Below are 21,093 nucleotides of genomic sequence, written 5' to 3'. Positions count from 1 at the left end.
ATAGTCAACGAAAAACCGAAAATTGGCAAAACAAAATGTCCTGCGAAAACGACAAAGAATACCACGTCGTATTGCTGGAAATTTGGCAGTTTCGTCAAAAAGACCTTTACAAACAAGTTTGTTGTAAAGGACAATACCTTGATCATATAAGGTACTTTAAACAATAGAATAATTTGTACTTTGTAAACTCTATCGACGTTTCGAAGCTTAGAAAAAAAGTTTGAGTAGAAATCTGCTTTTATTTTGTCATATTATTTTATATAATTTCTGATGTCTTTAAACAGAAACTTTTATTTGTTACTCGTTTTTTATTTGAATGAATGTGGCATTTAATTTTTCGTAAATTTGTTATGGATTAAATTATTAAAAATGTCTAACTCTGTTGTCGGCCAACGTACCAGCCATAAACCCCTTAAAGTTCCGACCGTGTAAATCAGAGGTGGCCAACTTTTGTGTACATAACATCTACTTTTTTATCTTAAAAATGTGTCGCGATTAACTTGTTGTCATAGGCATAGTCTAAGGAGGTGTGAAATACGTGCTATGTTTATACACTGTGTTTCAGTACGAGGTGCACTCCCGCGAGCTATGGTAGATAAGCAAAACATATACTCAAAACTATTTTTTTTATTTTTTAAATCACTTATTAAGTTTTCGAAATATAAGGATCATAAAAACAATAAATTTCCAGACCCAACTTTTGATATTTGCAACTACGAGTTCACTCCGTACAGGCGGTACAAAACAAAAAAACCTTACAAGATAGATTTTTAGTAAGTTAGAATATAATTTAATTCTTTTATCAATTGCAATGTGTAAGTTCTGGTACTATGTGTTCGTAAATATAAAAAAATTGTTATAAAAATGCACAGTATTGTTCATAAATTGATTTTAAGATATGTTTTTTGCGATATTTTTGTGGGCCAGCAAAATTTACCATGGAAGAATGATATAAGATTTTTAGATCTATTTTTTGCTAATCTATCAATAGCTCGCGGGAGTGCACGCGGGTCGTACTGAAACACCATGTATATCTACCTACGTAAAAAAAAGAAAAACATAATTATTTAACGGACCAAAAATCTAACATCCAGGGGAATTAAAACAACACAAGTAATTACTAACAATGTTTATTAATTCAAATTAGCTACAGATAAACGACAGAATTGAAATCATTTTATTACCTTAATAATAATGGGAAAAATAGTAATAATATTGTTAATAACTGTACTAAAGAAAAAAAGCCACCTTATGACAGTACCAAATATTCAAGTTAAATGGCTGTGTTTTTCTATGAGTCCAGTCATAACTGCACGCATACTGTTGCGTTTGCGTGTTACATTCAAGAGTTGCGTTTGGTTACAAGTGTGACACATAAAGTAAAGACATCGCGAGCGATCGACCAAAATTAGCTTTGCGATCGACTGGTCGATCGCGACCGACTTGTTGGCCACCCCTGGTTAAATCATTACTGTAGACCACTCAGAGAAAATAAAATTCTTCTAAACTGGTTCAGGATTTGACACATTAAGGCGAGATCTCGCCGACCTCTCCTGTACTTCGGTATCAAATATCGTGATGATGAGCGAAGTAATTCAGAAATGCCCCCTATCTCACACTGTTTAGTTCATGAATTAATATTTATCTGGCCACTAATAGTTATAATGATGATATGATGAACAGTACGTTAAATTAATCGTTACCATTGAACCAACAACCCAATCTGTTTCAATGCTACCCTATTGAGATCACCAGTCATAATTATTTATAAGTGTTAAATTAATCAAAGTTAATAAATTATTAAACAATTTAATTGGTTATTTTATTTCAATCATTTTCAAGATTATTATTCAAGCAAATATGTTCACTTTCGTGTACGGTAGTGTAGCGGAGAAATTGTGGAAACATCCCTGGTTTCTGGACGTGTTTCAATGCATTAGTACAACAATTATAAATAAACCCTATCTACTGATTTTAATTTTTGTTCCTATTCTGGTCATGTATTTTTCGTTTTCTACCTATAATAGAGTTGTTGTAAGTAAACATAAACAGATGATTAATTTTTAAATATTATTTTGCTATTTAACAATAACGTTTATCGATTCAGGACATGACAGATATCGGTTATGACGATGGAATAACGAATGCAAAGGAATTACGTAGAAAACGTGTGCAGTTATTAAAAGAAACAAATAGATTAAGGTGTGCAAAAGATTTTCCTCCCGTTTATCCAAATGGATGGATACCTTTGTTAGAATCCAGAGATGTACCCGTAGGGAAGTGCAAACCTGTTACTGCTCTAGGTAAGACATTAAAACATTACATAAGTCTATGGCGATTAAGAGTATTAGTTATTTCTTTTGATTATTTTATGTGATATAATGATAAACGTATGAAACTTTTTACAGGGTTTATATTTTCTAACAACACGTAAAGAATGATTTTAGTATCTTTATCGAATACAGGAATTTAAGCGTTCGTTCATCTGATGCTGGTTCTGCATGACTTTGAAGCGATGCAACAGCCTTAATCAGTGCTCATGCCCCGTAAAGTCGTTTACCGGTTAAAATATCCTTGGAGTATTTTGGCGCCAGAGTAGTGGGAGAGACTTACTTTTTCGCGTAGCGATTCTCCCTAAAAACTGGAATTTTGGCATGAAATATTTTACGGCGTAAAAAGTAGACACATGCTCTACTCTTTTTTCAGTTATCTTCCAACCGAAATTTCAGAAAAACTTTTACGCTTTCTGTTTTATTAGATTTTACGCTAAATTTTACGCATATGTATTCTTATTCTTACAAGAGTAATTAACTGAAAAAGAAACCCCCAAAAACCTGAAAATTTACAGAAGCCAGCCAAAAACAAGATGATGCTCAAGAAGAAGTTGAAAAAAAGTAATTTTATATCGATTAAATGAAAGAAACTAACTGTTTCTGCCTGGCAAGGTCAAAACAAAAATTGTGATACTAAGCCTAGCAAATGAGAAACACGTGAAAATGTGGAACGTATTTTATTGATAACGAGAAAATTGACTCAAAATTTAAGCAGTAACACAAACACTAACAAAAATGACCAAATCCAGCAGGAAAAACACTCAATAGACCCAAGACACACAAAAGTAGACCTGAGAAAAAAACTCACAAACACAAGCAAGAAGCAGTTAGAGGAAGTCCTTTTCCATCAACAACCAAAATGACAAAATCGTAAATGATTATGTAAATACCATTTGAATATGCGCTGTTAACTGTTTAACAATCGTAACTCAGGCCAAACTGTAGATCTTTTTTTCCTTCTCTTCATTTTCTTTCAGTATCTACCCATTTATATTCTTACAGATCCCATCGATTAACTCTTCTCTTTCTCACTATACAAACATTCATAAACTTTCTACAAAAACCTATCTATCTCACTGTATTTTGGCTCAGTCGAATAACAGCGAATACTGTTTAAAAATGGAAGTTAAATAGAAATAAAAGTAGTAAAGTTATATTATATATTTGCAACACTAAAAGCAACCAAAGAGTTAGAAAAACAAAACATCAATTTATCATTTTGAAAGATCGTAAAATATTATGAATTTATTTACAGAATCTTACTGGATCATTTGGAATTATTTATTCTTACTTACGTAAGTTTTCAAACTGGTAAAAAGTTTTATTCTGTTGCAACGTTCTGATTTTCAAAAACCATACAAGATTGCTATGGAATAAAAGTGTAGACTGTTCTCTTGGCTCTTCGAAAAATCGGTGTTTAATTATAGCCATATTATTCGACAACATTGAAAGACGTATTAAATGTGCAGAGGTTCGTGTTTTCCTGCAAGTCCGATAATAATAAATGTTTTGATTAAAAAAAAACAAATTAAATATAAATTAAATAAATCAAATAAATTGGGCAGAAACCTTGCTTCCAATTACTTGCAACACGCACTTTTAGGGTCTTTGTTTAAAACGTGCAAATAAGGTTTAAAGTCGTCGGGAACTATTCGAATGAAATTACTGAAAAAGCGGGTTTTCGTCGTATGGCCTTGTTCACTTTCGCAAATGGTTTTTAGCTACTATATAACTGTTTTTAAATTTCGATTTTCCATTTATTTCGTTTTACTTATGTTTTGATCATAAACATACTTTTTCACTGTGCATACACTAACTGAAAGATCGAAATTATAACTTTATTTACGAAGAATTTACTTTTAAAAACGCGTAAATAGCTTCACGTATAAACTCTGATGATCTCCTAAATCAGTTTTCTTCTCTAAATGCATATAACTTCCTATTATTATTTTCACATTTCCATACTTTTCTATAAAGGCTGCAATCATACTCCATGTGTTTTTTTTTACAGAATGTTAAACGTAACTTTTTAGAATCATTACTTCACTTAATCTATAATCTTTTCGTAATTTACGTGCTTAACATTAACATATTCTTTTTTCATTTTAATGATTAAATATGACTGGGTTATGTGACTGATATTTATAAATTCGTTTTTATACAAGTCCGTTAAGTTTGAAATCGAATGTGTCATGACATTTATGCTTCGTAAATAATTACTTATAATAAATAAATTGTCTCATTTCTTACGAGTACAAATTCGTGTTGACATTTCGTAGACATCTGATGCTTTATTTTATTAAACATGACCAATAATTTGCGTTCATAAAGTTTTGTATTTTCACTGTAATTAGCAATTGTTTCACTACTCAGTATAGATTTTACACATATTTGTAGGCATGCAAATTAAATATTAAACAGTATATAAATAAATGAGTAAATACATTCATTATAAACGTATATTATATATATTTACGCAGGGTACATTTAACAAAGTAATAATAGTACATTTTAATATATTATTATTAAGAATTAATTTTAATAACTTTGCAGGTCAGCAGTTCGTTGTATTTCGTGGGAAGACAAGAAAATGTTTTGTTTTAGACGCTTTTTGCCCTCATTTGGGCGCTCATTTAGGAATTGATGGCAAAGTTTACGAGGATTGTATCGAATGTCCTTTTCACGGATGGCGATTTGCTGGACGAGACGGTTCTTGCGTTAAAATACCTTACGTCGAAAAAAGTGAGTACTATTAAAAATATGTATAGTTATTGCATTTATGCTTATTTATGCGTAAAACTGATTTTCTTAGCATTGCAAGAGAATATCAATGTGGTGCATTAGTTTACCTACGATGATTAGAATTAAAGAAATTAATTAATTGAACACGAGCATTTCTGTAATAAATGCTGTACATTGAAAGCAGTTTTTTTAATTTCAAGATGCAATGTAACGTTTTAGTATAACAAATCACGAAGCATTTGACATTGTCAACAACGAAATAAAAAAGAAGCATCAAACAGTCTGAAATTGTAAGGCACTGTGTCCTTGTTTTATACACATGGACTACATTACAAAATGAATCATTAGGTTTCATAAAACACAAAAAGGAGCGAACGAGAAGCAGCATATAGAACTTTATAAATAATTTAACACCATAATGCACATGAAACAGTTTTAAATGTAACACATTGCTTGACTAAAATCGATAGAACTGTTAAAGCAACGTGGCCTTCACTACTGTAAGATTTAGGCAAAATTCTATGCATGTGAGAACACTAACACATACAAAAATATATGAAGCAGTAAGACAAATACGTAAAAAGCACGACTTTAACTGCTACTTGTAACTGACACAACGTGCAGGCTTCATGCACTGAGATTTTACTGTTGAAACATTGTGACGAGTTTATGGCGGGGTACACCTAGTGAATCTTTAAATAAGTGTTCTGCCTAGTTAGAAATAAGTGCTTAGTAAATAAATACGATTCTCAAGTAAACCAAAATATTGTATAGATAAACTAGACACTTATTTCTAAAATGGTGAATTGACATAATATGTACCTCTGTAAGTGCTTCACACGTGCACGAAATATACCATACAGATACGATTTACGCAGAAGGTCTGATATGGTGTGTGGGGTGAGCAGCTTGATAGTCTTTTATTAATCGACTTGTGATTATATTTATAACTTTTATAGTTGGCAAACTTGGCATAACTTACTACTACTAGCAACTGCGTCATGCTTGCGACCAAGATTACAGCGCAACACTTGATTCGAATTCTGTCTGGAGTCGCTGGCTTAAAATACTGTTTAATAGGCCAGGGGTGGCCAACTTTTCTGTACATAAGATCTACTATTTATCTTAAAAATGTATCGCGATCAACTTGTTGTCGTAGGCATAGTATAAGTAGCGATAGGGTGTAAAATACATACTATGTTTATACACTGTGTTTCATACAAAATGCACACCCACGAGCTATGCGTACATAAGCAAAATGTATGTTTAAAACTAATTTTTTAATTTTTAAGTTACTTATTAAGTTCTCAAATATATGCTCATAAAGAAATAAATTTTCAGACCCACCTTTTGATATTTGCAGTTACGAGTTCATTTTGTACAGGCGGCAACTAAAAAAAAAAAAAAAAAAAAGCAATTTTTCGACACTTTTAAGATAAATTTTTATTAACTTAAAATATAATGTAATCTTTTTGTTATTAATTACAATGTATAAATTGTGGTACTATTTGTTCGTAAACTTGAAAAACTTGTTAGGAAAATGCACAGTACAGCTGATAATTTGATTATAAGGTTTTACTTTCGCGATTTTTATTTAGGCCAGAAAAATTTATCATGGAACAATAATATAAGATTTTTAGACTTATTTTTTGCTAATCTATCAATAGCATCCGGGAGTGCACCTTGTACTGAAACACCATGTATATCTACCTACGTGAAAAACAACGTATTTATTTAACGAGCCAAAAAACTATTTACCAAAAAATAGTTTTTTGGTAAGTACTATTACAAAAACTATTACCAAAAATTATTTTATTACGTTACATTAATGGGAAGACTGAGTTTGCACGTCTCTTACCAAGGAAACATAATTAGCTGTATATCCTGACAAAGATGATAATAATGATTCTTCAGTATGAGAATCAGTCAGGACAGAATGTTTAGTCTTCGTTAACTTTAAGTATGAAAATGCCAATTCACACAGGTACGTAGTTTCGAAACAGGAATAAATATATCTGCTTCATTTGGTGATACTGAGATATTTTTCTCAATTGACGTATTTTCAAAAATTTATAAACATAGAGGTCTCTTGCCGAAAATGCTCACGTATCAAGTAAATAGATAGGTAAGAAAAACCATAATTTAATTTAATAAAGAAAAGGTATTTACATTTTAAACAGAAGAAAAATTGAAACTCAACGTTGTCACCGCAAATAAATAATATTGATTAATACTAAAGAAAAGAAGCTACCGTATGACATATCAAATATTCAAGCTAAATGGCTGTTTTGTACGTGTCCAGTCATAACTGCATGCATATTGTTGCTTTTGCGCGTTACGTTCACGCGTTGCGTTCAGTTACAAGTGTAATACATTAAGTCAAGACATTGCGAGCGATCGACCAAAATTGGCATCGCGATCGATTTGTAGCCTCCCCTGGTATAGGCAATATAACGTATTTACTCGCGTATAGCACTTTCTCGCATATAGCAAGACTTGAGACTTTAAAGACAAAAATAGAAAAAAATTCAATTTATTAATACCATCTAATTTTATTTCGTTTAATCAGAGATGAAATATTATCAAATGCGCATATTAAGGCACACAACTTGTTTACCTTAATACCTGATAAATGGAAAACAAACAAAAGCATTATAATCCGCGTGATCGCAAAAAGTTTATTTTTAATGATTCAGAATGTACTAATATTCATTGAAAATAACGATATAAATGCAGTTATTCCATATTAGTTAAAATCATTGCTAAGTAACTTGTGTTTCATTAACGATTTTATAAATAACGAAGAACTGTTTTCTGCGATCGAATCATATGCAACGCGATTTTAATTGATAGACGTAAATTTAAAACAATAAACAAAAGGAAGAATTTTTTTAATTCGATTACAATAGGTGTTAACTTAAAATGGAATGTAGACCTATAATAGCTGCATAAACTTGCACGGTTCACAGAAATCATTGCAAAACCGGTTTGGGTTTCAGACCAAATAATAACAGATATTAAAAAAATAAAATAATTTTCTTTCAAACTAAGATACAAGGACTGGCAGCAGTACAATGCAATGAGGTAAGAACGAACTCGAGAAACAAACAAAGATTAAGTAAGAAACGCGTTGAAGTTTTGCTAGGTTGGCCAAAACGCAAAGAATCCTTCGCTCGCACGTATAGGACGACTTAGGATTTTGAAACAGTGAAAATTGAATGAAAACCTCGTCTTATACGCGAGTAATAAATATACAATCCTGTTTCCTGACCATAAATATTTTTATTTGATTTCAACGCCTTATTTCTGCGGGCATACCGAAATTCATTAGTGTAGCGTGTTCAGCATGCTATGGGCAGCTGTATTGGTGTCAGCACGTCATTCATGCGTTGTTTGACCTTCTGAGTACGGAAATTGAGACGGAACATGCCAGATATGCTAGGTACCAGTTTGACAGTTTCAATCGTCTATTTCGTTTTGTGCTGCTAATGTCATTGCTTTTACACATGTACAACAGCAAAATAAAGTTGACAGATTTTGTGTTAAATTACGCAATGGTTTTGTATTTTATGATCAGACTGTTTTTACTTTAAGCTATATATTATAATAATTTTTTTTCTTTCCCTTTGCGATCAAGAGAAATAGAAAATTTTACGAATTACGACAAAATTGCAGTTCGATTTACACGTGTGTCCTATTAGACGAATTAACTAATTTTACAGTAAATATTTCACTAGAACCAATGCACCATACGCTTGTATTCTTGCATTGCTGCTAATATATCTTTTGCTTTTAAAGTAATTTCAAATAGGATACTGGGCGTTCTATGTATTTAAATTCAGTTCCAGAAGTGTCTAGAATAAAAAGTTGGGAAACTATCGAGCAAAACGGATTTATTTACGTGTGGTATCATGCAGAAGGTCAACCTGCTCTATGGAAACCTCCACTTGTACCAGAAATAGAAAATCGACTGTTTCTGTACAGAGGTCGTGCTGAACACATTGTAAATTGCCATATTCAGGTAATTTTATCTAACACCGTGCCAAATGAATAAATGCATTATTTACGATATTATTCATGTACTGCAGGAAATTATGGAAAATACAGCAGATTTCGAGCATATCAATTGTGTTCACAAATTTGGTATTACGTCTAGAATTACTCTGCATCCGGAAAATTGGCAGAGATTTTTTGAGTTGACAACCGAAATGTCCTGCACCTCAAAAGAAACTTCATGCTATAGAAAATATAAAGGAATTACTATTATCAAATTGTTTGGAATATCTGTAAAGCGGACAACATTTGAAGTTCAACAGGTAATAAATAACAAAATAATCGTATTTAAATTTACACTACATTGAAGAATGTTTCAAAGAAATTTTACAAATAAATATATGTGATTAAATATCAAACTCAGCTCTTTAAAATATGAAATGTATCATTCAACATCAATAGCTGAGAACTGTTTACATAACAGACACTAACGTTTTGAACCTAACATGATGGGCCATCTTCAGATGCAACGGAAATTCGAACGTATTTAACATAACATCTGAACGAGAAAACGTTCGAACACTTTTACATTTAAATTTAAACAAAATAGTAGATAAATTAACAAACAGATAATAAAATAAAACAAAATAACAGGTGTAAATTAAAATAAAATGAAATGAAATGAAATAAATAAAACAAATACATAGAAATGTATAAGGCAGATGTGGGCTAAGAAAGTCTGTGTTTTAGGTAGAATTTCCATGAAAAATGAAGCTCATCTACATCTCTGGCCGTTATACAACTATTGTTTAATTTATTTTATAAATTGCTATTTTTTCTTGATGCACATCTAATGATAGGGAAGGCATAGCCTTGATAATAGTCGCTTCATTTCATTTAATCACAAAGTCCCCTGCTTGCGCCATACACGATAATACTGTGTTGCAGTGCCCCTTATTAATGTCATATTTGTGCTCCTGAAGTTTGATAGCGAAATTCCTGCTTGTGACACCAATATAGTCCTTCTTAATTTCCAATTTCTGATTTTGAAATAGAATTCTATATACGCCCGCTTTTTCTTCTTTTTAATCATGTCCATATCATTTCTTAAAAAGTTGTATACGTTAGGCGCGCTTTTGAAAACTATTTTTGAATGTTTTTTGTCTGACATTTGTTTCATGATGTTCTTGATGATTCGATTATAAGTGAACTGGTAATTTTAAACTGATTTGTTTGAGTTCTTATTATATTGCCTCGTTTGTATCTTTTAATTAGTTCTTATATTCACTCTTTTTACATTCCAAGTTTGAAGCTGTTTCTTTGATTGTATTAATTTCTTTGATCCTGTCCTGTCATATTAGAGCGATATGAATACGCTCTTCTAATGAGTGCACGAAAGGCGGATAGTTTGTATCCGTGGGGTCATTTGAGTTAGCCAGAATATACAGTGAACTATGTGTTGGTTATATATAGATACCTGTTGTTATATCATCTCCTTTCAATTGGATGTCTATATCTAAAAAATGTATCCATTCACGACTCTTTTGCTCTAGTTTAAGTTTTAATCCACCATTGTTGCTGTTGTTGATTATCTGTGCAAACTCTTGTATTCTCTTGTTGTTTTTCAAATCATGCACACATCGTCTATTTACCTTTTGTAAAATACAATATCTATCCTCAACCCATTGATAATGTTCTTTTCCAAGTCGCGTAGGACTAGTTAGCACAATAATTCTGACATCGGGCTTTTCATAGGTAACCCTTTCTTTTGTCTGTAAACCTGTTTATCGAAAGTAAAAAAAACTCATAACATATCAGTTTGGCTAACTTTATCATATCTTTTTTAAATGCAGAAACTTCCGTCTTTTTGTGGAGCATAAATTCCATTAATGCTTCAAAGCAGGATTATATTTTTATAGATAGATATAGATTTTCATAGTCCATAATCGTCCCAACTTTTTCATCCAGTAAACTTAACTCCTGTAGTTTTTTTACTACATTCGTTGGGTTTTATGCAACGAGAGCATTGTTACCAAGTTCTTCTAAAATGAATCTTATAGAAGCTTTGGAAAATCCTTATAGAAGCAATGCTACTATTTGTTAGTACTAATATGTAAAATTACTCGCTGCAAAGCGAAAAGTTTAAACGCGTCTACAAACAATAGATTTTTATAAAACGATCGCGTTTTTATTATCTTGTAATATAATCGAGATGTGTTAATGATGGTAATAATAATAATAATAATAATAATTACAATAATTAACGCAGAGCCCAAACGGTTAGGAGTTGAAAGTTGAAATTTTGTACAGTTAGTGTACGTCTCGAGAATTCTTGCCCGAACAACGCCGGGCTTATCTGCTAGTTATTATATATATTTCTATTTTTTAGATAGGCCCAGCAATATACCATGTTCATGTGAAAAGTTTTTTTGGAAATAAAATCATCGTATATGGCATTATACCGGAAGGACCGTTTCAACAGAAATACATCGGACATTTTTATTGTCCTCCTCGATTTGTAGCCCTACTTGATTTTGTTTTTCTTTTACTTGTATGTCGCATGGTGAGATTGTGTCATTTTGATTATTGAAATTAAAAATATACATAAAGTATGTGTATTAATACTTCGAAATATTTATGTTAATAGGTAGAACGGGACATTCGCATATTTAATTACAAAATGTTTGTTAAGAATCCACTTTACGTGTCACAAGACAAGTCAATTGCCAAATTTAGAAAATTGTACTCTCAGTTTTACAGCGAAAACAGCCTGAGAATTGAAGACCATCTTAATTGGTGATTATAAAGTATAAAATTAGTTCTAGAGTTTCTGACGTAAATTACATATATTGGTTAAATTCCGGCCTTTCATAATCATAATTAATTTTGAATTGTAGTTCGTGTTATTGCGTAAAATATTGATGCATTACTTTAACATTACTCCTAAAAATTGACTTATTATGTGAAAGATCTATTTTATTTTTGTATTTTTATGATTAAATTCTTGTTTATGCTATAAAATATAAAATGAAAATAATTGTACGTGTCCTTCATTGTTGTTTCTCTTCACAATTTTTAAAACATTTTGCTAATCGATATCAAAAACCATTTGACAGTAAAATGACTAAAGAAGGTATTTCATTTCTAATATAGTTTGAAGATTAAATTCGTATAGCATAACAAACACTACTAAACAGCAAAATAAGAATAGAAATCACATTGTTTAATCTAGTAATGAACAATGATGACAATAATTGAGATCGAATAACTAATATGAAATCGACGTGAAAAATTTGTCTATTGATGGCTCGTGTAGTTATAGTCATTTGTTTGTTTAGGAACCGACTGTAATAAGTTACATGTTCATTACATACAATCACTTACTTCTGTTCACAAAGAAACTGAACTTTAAGTTGTTATAGAATCTATTATAACACTCTGAAGTCTATTTAGAAATCTTATAATATAATCGAAATGGGTTGATAATAATAATGATAATAATATTAATAATAACTCTTCCGTGGTCACAACCTGGTCGTGGTGGGAGAGCCCAGTAATTTTACTGAACCATAGGGCAATGCAGGCTGCAGCACTAGCTTCTGGTAGGGACACCCATGTCAGTTAGGTCTATGGAGAGAAATGAAGCCAATTGTGATCACACCCACATTTTGCAGAGGTATTTAACACGGTAGTAATCAGCTCTAAGTGTGATATTAACTCCGACGTCGCCGTATTAACAAGGTCTGCTTTCCTGGTTTAGGCTGACGTTCGAAAAATAGACAACAGTCTCCCTTGGCTATCGGTGGCAATAACTACCAGCTCCTACCGAAGCGTGGCTACTGCAATGCTCTCAACAGACGTGAGGAATCAACCTAGCCTTGATATTTCTGTGACAATGCATCCAAAGATCACAAAGGCTGGAAAACCACTCCAACGGATAAAATGAACAATAACAACGAACGAGTTTATCATCCGTACTTACTACACCATCACAAGACTCGAAACAAACATGACAGCATACAGACAACAACTACTCCGTATATTCACACAGCAATATCCTCACCTCACTGTCGTCGAAGAGAGAGTTGTTGGTAGAAAAAAAAATTATGCACAACCTTATCATAGAAACAACACTCGAACTTATCAAACAATGGGTTGCTGATCAAATACATCAACAGACAGAAACACTTAACATTCATGAAGATCATGTAACCTGTCAAAATAATCCAACAACAGGCACACGCACATCAACTACAACTAATGACACTGCAGACACTTTTTCATTTACCACTGATAACATAGACATAGATTTAGTTAATACGCTTTCACTTTTATTTCAGAAAACACTCACTAAATATACAGGTACAGATCCCACACAAACACCACGAATTCCAAAATTTAACACGTCAAAGGTAGTAAAAAAAAGCACTAAATCATGTAAACACTCACTTACTACCACGCTACATTCATTCAGTTACAACACTCTCAGACATTCCTACATTAGTCTATGCTAGGGCAGTCACAGTAGTGACACACCATGGATTGAAAATACAAACAGACAGATGCACACAACTCAGTTGTATCACAAGTCTGCCTGACAGTGAAGAACAGAAACACAAATAAATGACGTTAGACAGCAATTAGGCAAGCTGACACAATACACGAAAAATAATATAACAAACCAAATTAAAAAAAATATATTTTCAAGAAAATCAAAACACACACAAAATATGAAAATTTTAACACACATTACAGAATACATCTATAAACTAAACAAAAACGTCGGCCAAAGCACGTAGTCTCAACGATACAAGACATGTACGCTACGAAAACTACAAAATAAGTTATTTACAAACAATGAAAAGTTTTTACAGACAAATTAGTACCAAAACAAACACTGATACACAGCACAGCGGCACTAACAAAAGAACTCACAACTTATTGGTCTTCTGTTTGGTTTAGTGCTGATGCAGGCTGGATTGAGGAGGAGTGCAAAATCTTGCCCAACATACCAAGTATGCACTATGCTGAAAAAAACATACATGATATCTGCTATACTTTTAACAGAACACAGCTGGAAGACACTTGGTGTAGAAATCATTCACAATTTCTAGTACCAAAAGTTTACATCACTACACCACGAACTAGTTAAACACATTACACACATCATCATCAATTTACAAGAAATGCCAAAAGTTTTTACTCAGGGCATCACCTGTATTAAACCTAAAAACAATACTACAGTCCCCACACAATACAAACCAATTACATGTCTTCCAACACTAAAAATTATTGACATCCTGTATTTCAAACAAAATATACGAACATGTTAAAAAATGCATCTTCTGTACAGAACAACCAAAATGTTACCTAGAAATCAAAGGGAATACAAAAAACAGTTACTAATACGTTCAGTCATTCTACGGCAAGTACACAAAAACATAAACATGGCATACATAGAGTACTGAAAAGCATTACAGTGTTCCACACAGATGGCTGCTACATATTCTATACATGTGCGTTTATCACTCATGCATCAGTCTTTGCATTCTTCCAAAACTCTATGCAGCACTGGAGAACAACGATACATTTCATGATTCATAACACTTCCATACAAACAAACAAAATATTTTTTAGGCGAAGAATTTTCCAAGAAGATTCCTTCAGTTTTCTCTGGTTCTGCTTAGCCCTAAATTCATTATCCAACATGTTAGACAACACGCAATACGGTTACAAAATCAGACATAAAAAACAACACAGTTTACATTGTTACATCTCATGTACTGTAGATGGACGCATAAAACTTTATGCATCCACACAAAAACAGCTTCATCAACTTCTGAAAATAACGTATTATCACTCGAAGGACAAACCAACGGAATTTTGCTTAGAGAAATGCAAAACACTTCACATAGAAAACGGAGTTCTGAAGAAAGAAAATTTTGCACTTGAAAATAAAGACGTTATTGAATTTATTGAAGAGAACGATTTCTACAGGTACTTTGGATTCGAACAGGCCAAACTAACAGAACATACACAAGTAAAGCAGAGATTAATTAAAGAATACCAAAGTAGATTAAACTCTATTCTCAGAATACAGGTAAGTTCAAAGCACACATGTCGTTCCAGTATCACATATTCTTTTGGAGTTAGTTATATATTAGACTCACATACATCTTGAATAACTCCAGAGGAAAACTTCAAGAAAGAACAAAATTTCTTTATTATAAATTTCTTTTATTTAATAAATTTGTTAATTATATCACCTGTAGTATTACTACAGGTGATATAATAAAAAAATTTTGTACTTTCCTGAACTAACTCTCATTACTGTGCCAATCTTTAAACACCAGTATAAAATCCTATTAATAAGTACAGTCCAAGTAGACAATTAACAATAATATTAGAATTTAAGGACAGCAAGACTTTTACAATTAAAAAATGAACTCTTTTACGTAAAGATGGCGAACATGGCCTGATTGACATAGTAAACCTTCACTACGAACAAATACAGAACTGCGACAGTATGTGTCTACAAAAAGAAGAAACATCACAGTTACATAAAGCAGTAACTCCAGCACCACTAAACTTACACTCACATTATATGGACACTGCAATACATATGCAATACATTGATTATATACATAGTCAAGTAGCAAATATAATACACTAAAAGCTTGTAAATAGACAGTACAAAATGTACAACGACAAAGCGAAAATCACACATAAAACAATTTACCACAACAGATAGCAGATCACAAACATTGACAAACACATTAAAATCATATACATTATAGACATATCTATTTCAAACACACAATGTACAAAACACCTACATTGAAAAAAAACTGATGTCTTTTACATTTCGTCAATATTCAGAATATGCAACACTTTTGTCTACTTACAGTGATTTGCAAAACAACATAATCAGACCGTTACGCATTTTCTTTAATTTATAACAGACTCATATGTAGCCTTTTCAAAAACTGACAGAATTTTCTGAGAGACAAACCGAATAGAACGTGCTATAAATAACAAGTAAAAAGTATGTGCGGTGATCACCCTTGGATCGCATTTACCTCAGCCAGAAACCAACCCCCGACATATTCACCTACGACTATCTTATAGACAAAGAGTTCGTACTTTTGAGTTTTGAACTAACCATTGCAATCACTACCTAGCAGAGCTGCGGAGTTATATTTCGTAACGCAGGTTTCGCCTCTTTTCAGACTGTGAAGAGTGAGGATCACAGTTTATCAAACAGTGATCCGCAAACTTTTATTGATTAAACACGGAACAAACCTTTTAATGAACTATTATTGAATAATAGTTTTGGTTTCCGTTTAATATTGTTAATCAGACACGGGATAAAAGACATTATTCTCGACATCACAAACCTTTTGTGTAAATTTATATCCGTTCTACGTTAACAATTTGAGTTAATCAGAATACCTGTCGTTAGCCAGACATTTTCTCTTCGTTGTTTCACATAACGAGAAAAATAAACTGGAGTAATAATTCCGTTTAATAATTGAATTTGAATACACCACACATTACTTTGTTTGAAAGGGAAATAAAAAAAGGACGTTGATTTTTCATTGATTATGGGATCGATTGAAAATTAATTTTTCGCTAAACTATTTAATGCAAGAATTATTGCTTGATCTTCTCAAATTCCATTTCTTCCTCGTTTAAAGACTTTTATCTTATTCAACCCATTATTATCTTTAAATGTTATATTTTTTTAGTAAAGACTTATTTATTAATAATTCATTTATTAAAACTAATCCGAAAATTGCTCACAGACTGATGATTGAATATATCAAGAATTCTTGACAACTTTAATAGTGACGACTTTGGAACTGTCTAAAGTAGTGTTGATAAAAGAATGAATAAGAAGTAATTGAACTTGTTAATCACGAAAGTTCAACGAGAGTAAAAGTTTAAATTTTGAAAAATTATCTGGTCGTTCAAAATTTACTTCAGAAACAGCAGAAATCAGCAATAATTGGCGTAGAAAAACATAGTTATATTTGTATAACGTCATTACATAGTGTCCAGGCTTTCAATTATTGGAAATGTTGCAATTCGCAAGAGTTCCGATTGTTTATGACTCATTTCCCAATGAGAACGACCCTTTTGTCTTTAAGGCGTTTGACCAGGGACTTAGTTCCGTTTCCTGTTTTACACACATAAATATGAGACCAATTGGAATGAAAGCTATATTTTAAGAAATAGCGTTTTCCGTTTCTCACGTATTGCTATTTTTGTATTTACTTTCATATACACACTTGGATTTCTGTAGTGCGATTATATGCTACTGAATAAATACATGAGAAATTTCTACTTTATATTCTGGTTTTCTTATAACTTGATTTTCTCTCACTGCGGATACAAGAAATTGAATTTTTTGCAAAAATTAGAAATTCAAAAAATATTTGTTTTCTTTAATTCATATTTTCTGATTTGTTAACATGTCTTATAAAATTCACATGATTAAGAAAGCAGGTAATTTGCATAATTTAGCATAATAAATATTTAAGTATAATAATATTTTCCAAAGGTGTTCGGTATTAAGTATTTAATTTACTAATTTGCATAAAAACTGAAATATAATTGACGTAACTTCTATTTAGGTGAACATAACTTTGAGTGTAAAGTGTCGAGGAAGAAAATAGTTGACTAAACTTTGAGAGATTCGGACAATATTGTTTATTATTCGTACGAGTTTCTTCTAATATTATTGTAAGGAACGAACTAAAATGGCAAACGTGGAAGAACAACGATTTAACTTTGACGAAGTGACTCTGTTTAACGAAAATGGAGAATCTGTTGTCGTATCACGAACGTCATTGATACAAAACGGAGGAATGCTGAAAAAGTTTATAATTGTGTGTCCGAAAGAAATGAAGTTCATTCTGCAATTACCTCTGACATTCGAAATTCTCAATGAATTTGCCGGGTTTGTACAAATCTGTTATATATACGTTTTTTAGTGTTTAGTGTATTAATCTACCTCGCAACAATACAAAAACCCGTATAAAGGAAAAGACTATTATTTTTTTTATAGATTCCAATTATTTATAATACTTTGCGTAGATTAATTAATGATTGGAATAAAACCGAAGAGTAGTGGACGAAAAAATACTTTATTGAATTGAAATAATGCAATTATTCGTAAAATTCATTTATTTTTTAATAACGAAACACTTAATAAATAATTACTTCGCATATTGGACGACCGAATGATGTCGTGAATGCGATTTTGCTGCCAATTACCAATCGCGATTAATAAAAGTTTTAGTCGGTGTGAAGTCCAATTACAAGTATATTTTAAATGATGCATAAAAATCGACAGAATGGTTGAAGGTTTTTTCGAAATTTTGGACCTATTTTAAACATTAAAATATTCGGATAATGTTACCTATGGTTCTAAAATGGCTGCTCGTCTCTGATTTAAGCAAATAGAAGAAAGGAAACAGTGGGGACGCACGTTCTAACCTAACCTAACTTATTCTAGTAATTTTGTTCGTAATAATTATGGTAATTTATTAGAATAGGTTAGGTTAGAACGTGCGTCCCCACTGTTTCCTTTCTTCTATTTGCTTGAATCAGAGACGAGCCGCCATTTTGGAACCATAGGTAACATTAACCAAATATATTTAACATTACACTTAAAAGTTTTCCTTGTTCATTTCCTTCCTGCCATTAAAATTTCTCCATGTTTATTTTGGGTGTACTATAGATTACCACTTATAAGATTTCAGGGCTTTGATTATACATTTGAACTCAGGTAACCGAGATGTGTTCAAAGGTACCCTATTTTTGGACCGGAGACAAAAATAAAAAAGTTATCATACTTTTTTAATGCTCTCATGAAGACGGCACCATAGTTGCTAGTACTGCCATCTTGCGGTAAAATCTGCAAACCATGACGTCGGACTACGGTCATCTCCAGGAGGGTTAAACACGCGATACGAGAGCGAAGAGAGCGACGCGACTTCTGATCATCGCGCGATTGCCATTTCAGTTAATGTTACTTATGGCAGCGAACATGGCGGCCGTTCCCACTGTTCTTGCTCCCGACTGACCTGCCGGAGGGGATCCACCGGCAGGCCGCCGTGTGCTAAACGTCACTAGTTATTGATTCACGGTAGTTCTTGAACAAAGTAAAAAAAAAAAAAAGGGGGAAACGTCTACTAAAGGCAATTTTAACGGCAAGCGACGCGACTCTTGATTGCGATAGCGAAGCCGACTTAGCGGAGAGAGCGACGCGACTCCCTATCATCGCGCGATCGCTGGAAAAAAGTACGATAACTTTTTTATTCTTCGTCTCCAGTCCAAAAGTAGGGTATCGTTGAACTCGTCTCGGTCTCCTGAGTTCAGGTATATACCCAAACACCCGAAATTCCATAGGTGGTAATCTATAGTATCCCCTTTATTTTAATGTTTTCATTAATCAAAGAATGTCGCAATATTTTCAATTACAGCATATTTCACTTTAAATTTAAAATTTCACATTACTTCGTCAGAATATATTTTCTCGAAATAATAATTTCTATGGATGAGGCATTTTAACCACCCCGATCGAGTCTGAAATTCTATTTTTCGTGTTCTTTCCAGACAAAAAGATTAAGACAATTCTTCCGAAAGAAGTTTTAACTGTCTCCGATTATCCGTGATTTCTCTTTACGCGAAAAAATTGTAAAATAATATGTAAATTATTCATAATAGCTGACTTTGTAAATGTTTCGTTTCAGGTTTTTGGAGAAAGGTGTTATTTTTACTTCTGCGGATAACGTATTCGAAATGTATCTCATCGGAAAACGTTACTTTATTAGCCAACTGAAAGGAACGTGTTTCGATTATCTTACAGAGTCGATTCTCTTTACCAACACTTGTCGCATCCACGATTTCGCTTGCAGACACGACGAAAAACAATTACAATTTCATTGTTGGCAAAGTTTTCATTGGCTCGAAAAGAACTATTTCCACACAGACGATTTCAAGCAATGTGCAGAAAGTACCATTTACAAGTTATTGAGGTGCTCCGTCTTTTTCACAATAGAAGAATCTGATTTGTTGCGTGCGATTCTCGACTGGGTCGAGCTGAAATTTTCTAAACTGAGAAGAACAAACGAAGACATTTCGAAGGGAGAAATAATAAGACCGTTCCTGCCGTTGATTAGATTCTCCATCTTGGAACCACAGTTAATAGAACAGCTCTTGAACATGATTAGCAAAGTTTGCATTTCGACGAAAGAAGCTAACTCCATAAGAAAATATCAATTTCGGAAAAATGTCGTGACTCTTCCATCAGTAATATCTGCTTACGCTAAACCGAGAAAAGCTTCTGAATATTCTTTGTTAACTGCCGTAAATTTCATGTCTAATGAGGAGTTCAAACGAAATACAATTATTAAACCAATTTTTCGGTTTATGGCTGATTTATGGGTTGCCAAAAGTTGTGTAGTGAATGCGGTTAGGCTGCCAATTACTCATCGAAACCCTGAAGGAATAAAGGTTTTAGTCGGTGTGAAGTCGACGTATTCGCAAGATTTCGTCTACGAGAGAGCGATCTGTGATATGGACGGAATTGTAGATTTTCGAAAAATGAAATATTTGCGGGAGCGAAGCTTTAACATATTTTTAGTCAAGGTTTCGAATGAAGAAATAAAATCGACCTTCATTGAGATTTCAAAACGCACTCCCGAATATACCCCAATATACAAACTCGGAGATGAAACTATGAGACTTATATGGGAGAAAACAATATTGAGTTGTGAAATTTCTCTCATTTTCTAAATTTTGTAAAACTGCTTAATATCGGATACTTTATTTACTTTTAACACAACGAATGCTTTCATTTCTTGTTAAGAAAGTTCGTAATTGAACTGACGTGTGGTTTTTACAGAATTCGAAAATTAATTTCGGGTATTTAAATAATTACACAATGTAAATATTTGGTATACGTAAGATAGTTGTTGTAAACGAAACAATTCTTGTGGAATTATTGAAAGACAAT

General features: G+C 32.4%; 2 protein-coding genes across 3 annotated transcripts in view; both read left to right on the top strand.

The window, feature by feature from the left end:
- Positions 1–21,093, top strand: part of LOC136968125 (uncharacterized) — an 82,294-nt gene extending 61,201 nt beyond the window's left edge. Inside the window, exons 1-2 of one of the 2 annotated variants that reach the window (XM_067262085.1) lie at positions 17,828–18,030; positions 19,829–21,093. In XM_067262085.1, coding sequence (XP_067118186.1) covers positions 17,831–18,030; positions 19,829–20,873 — 1,245 coding nt within the window. In that variant the 5' untranslated portion in view covers positions 17,828–17,830 and the 3' untranslated portion in view covers positions 20,874–21,093. Of the gene's footprint in view, positions 1–17,827; positions 18,031–19,828 lie in introns of those variants that run through there. The other variant, XM_067262084.1, reaches the window with a different exon arrangement.
- LOC136968121 (cholesterol 7-desaturase nvd-like) lies at positions 1,842–11,868 on the top strand. The gene is made up of 7 exons (XM_067262080.1): positions 1,842–2,034; positions 2,108–2,303; positions 4,887–5,075; positions 8,918–9,096; positions 9,164–9,391; positions 11,458–11,631; positions 11,716–11,868. The coding sequence occupies exons 1-7, from the start codon at positions 1,861–1,863 to the stop codon at positions 11,866–11,868; spliced, it is 1,293 nt and encodes a 430-aa protein (XP_067118181.1). The 5' UTR covers positions 1,842–1,860.

Source organism: Centruroides vittatus, unplaced genomic scaffold, assembly GCF_030686945.1.
Source record: "Centruroides vittatus isolate TY-2023 unplaced genomic scaffold, ASM3068694v2 contig_14, whole genome shotgun sequence".
NCBI classification, from domain to species: Eukaryota; Metazoa; Arthropoda; class Arachnida; order Scorpiones; family Buthidae; genus Centruroides; species Centruroides vittatus.
The sequence above is the reverse complement of the archived record's forward strand: the minus strand, read 5'-3'. Positions and strand labels throughout refer to the sequence as shown.

Excerpts from the sequence above, each read along its gene's own strand:
- LOC136968121 (XM_067262080.1), top strand. The coding sequence starts at position 1,861 with ATGTTCACTTTCGTGTACGGTAGTGTAGCGGAGAAATTGTGGAAACAT. Across the intron at positions 9,392-11,457 it reads CAACATTTGAAGTTCAACAG|ATAGGCCCAGCAATATACCA; the intron begins GTAATAAATAAC and ends TCTATTTTTTAG. Across the intron at positions 11,632-11,715 it reads TTTTACTTGTATGTCGCATG|GTAGAACGGGACATTCGCAT; the intron begins GTGAGATTGTGT and ends TTATGTTAATAG.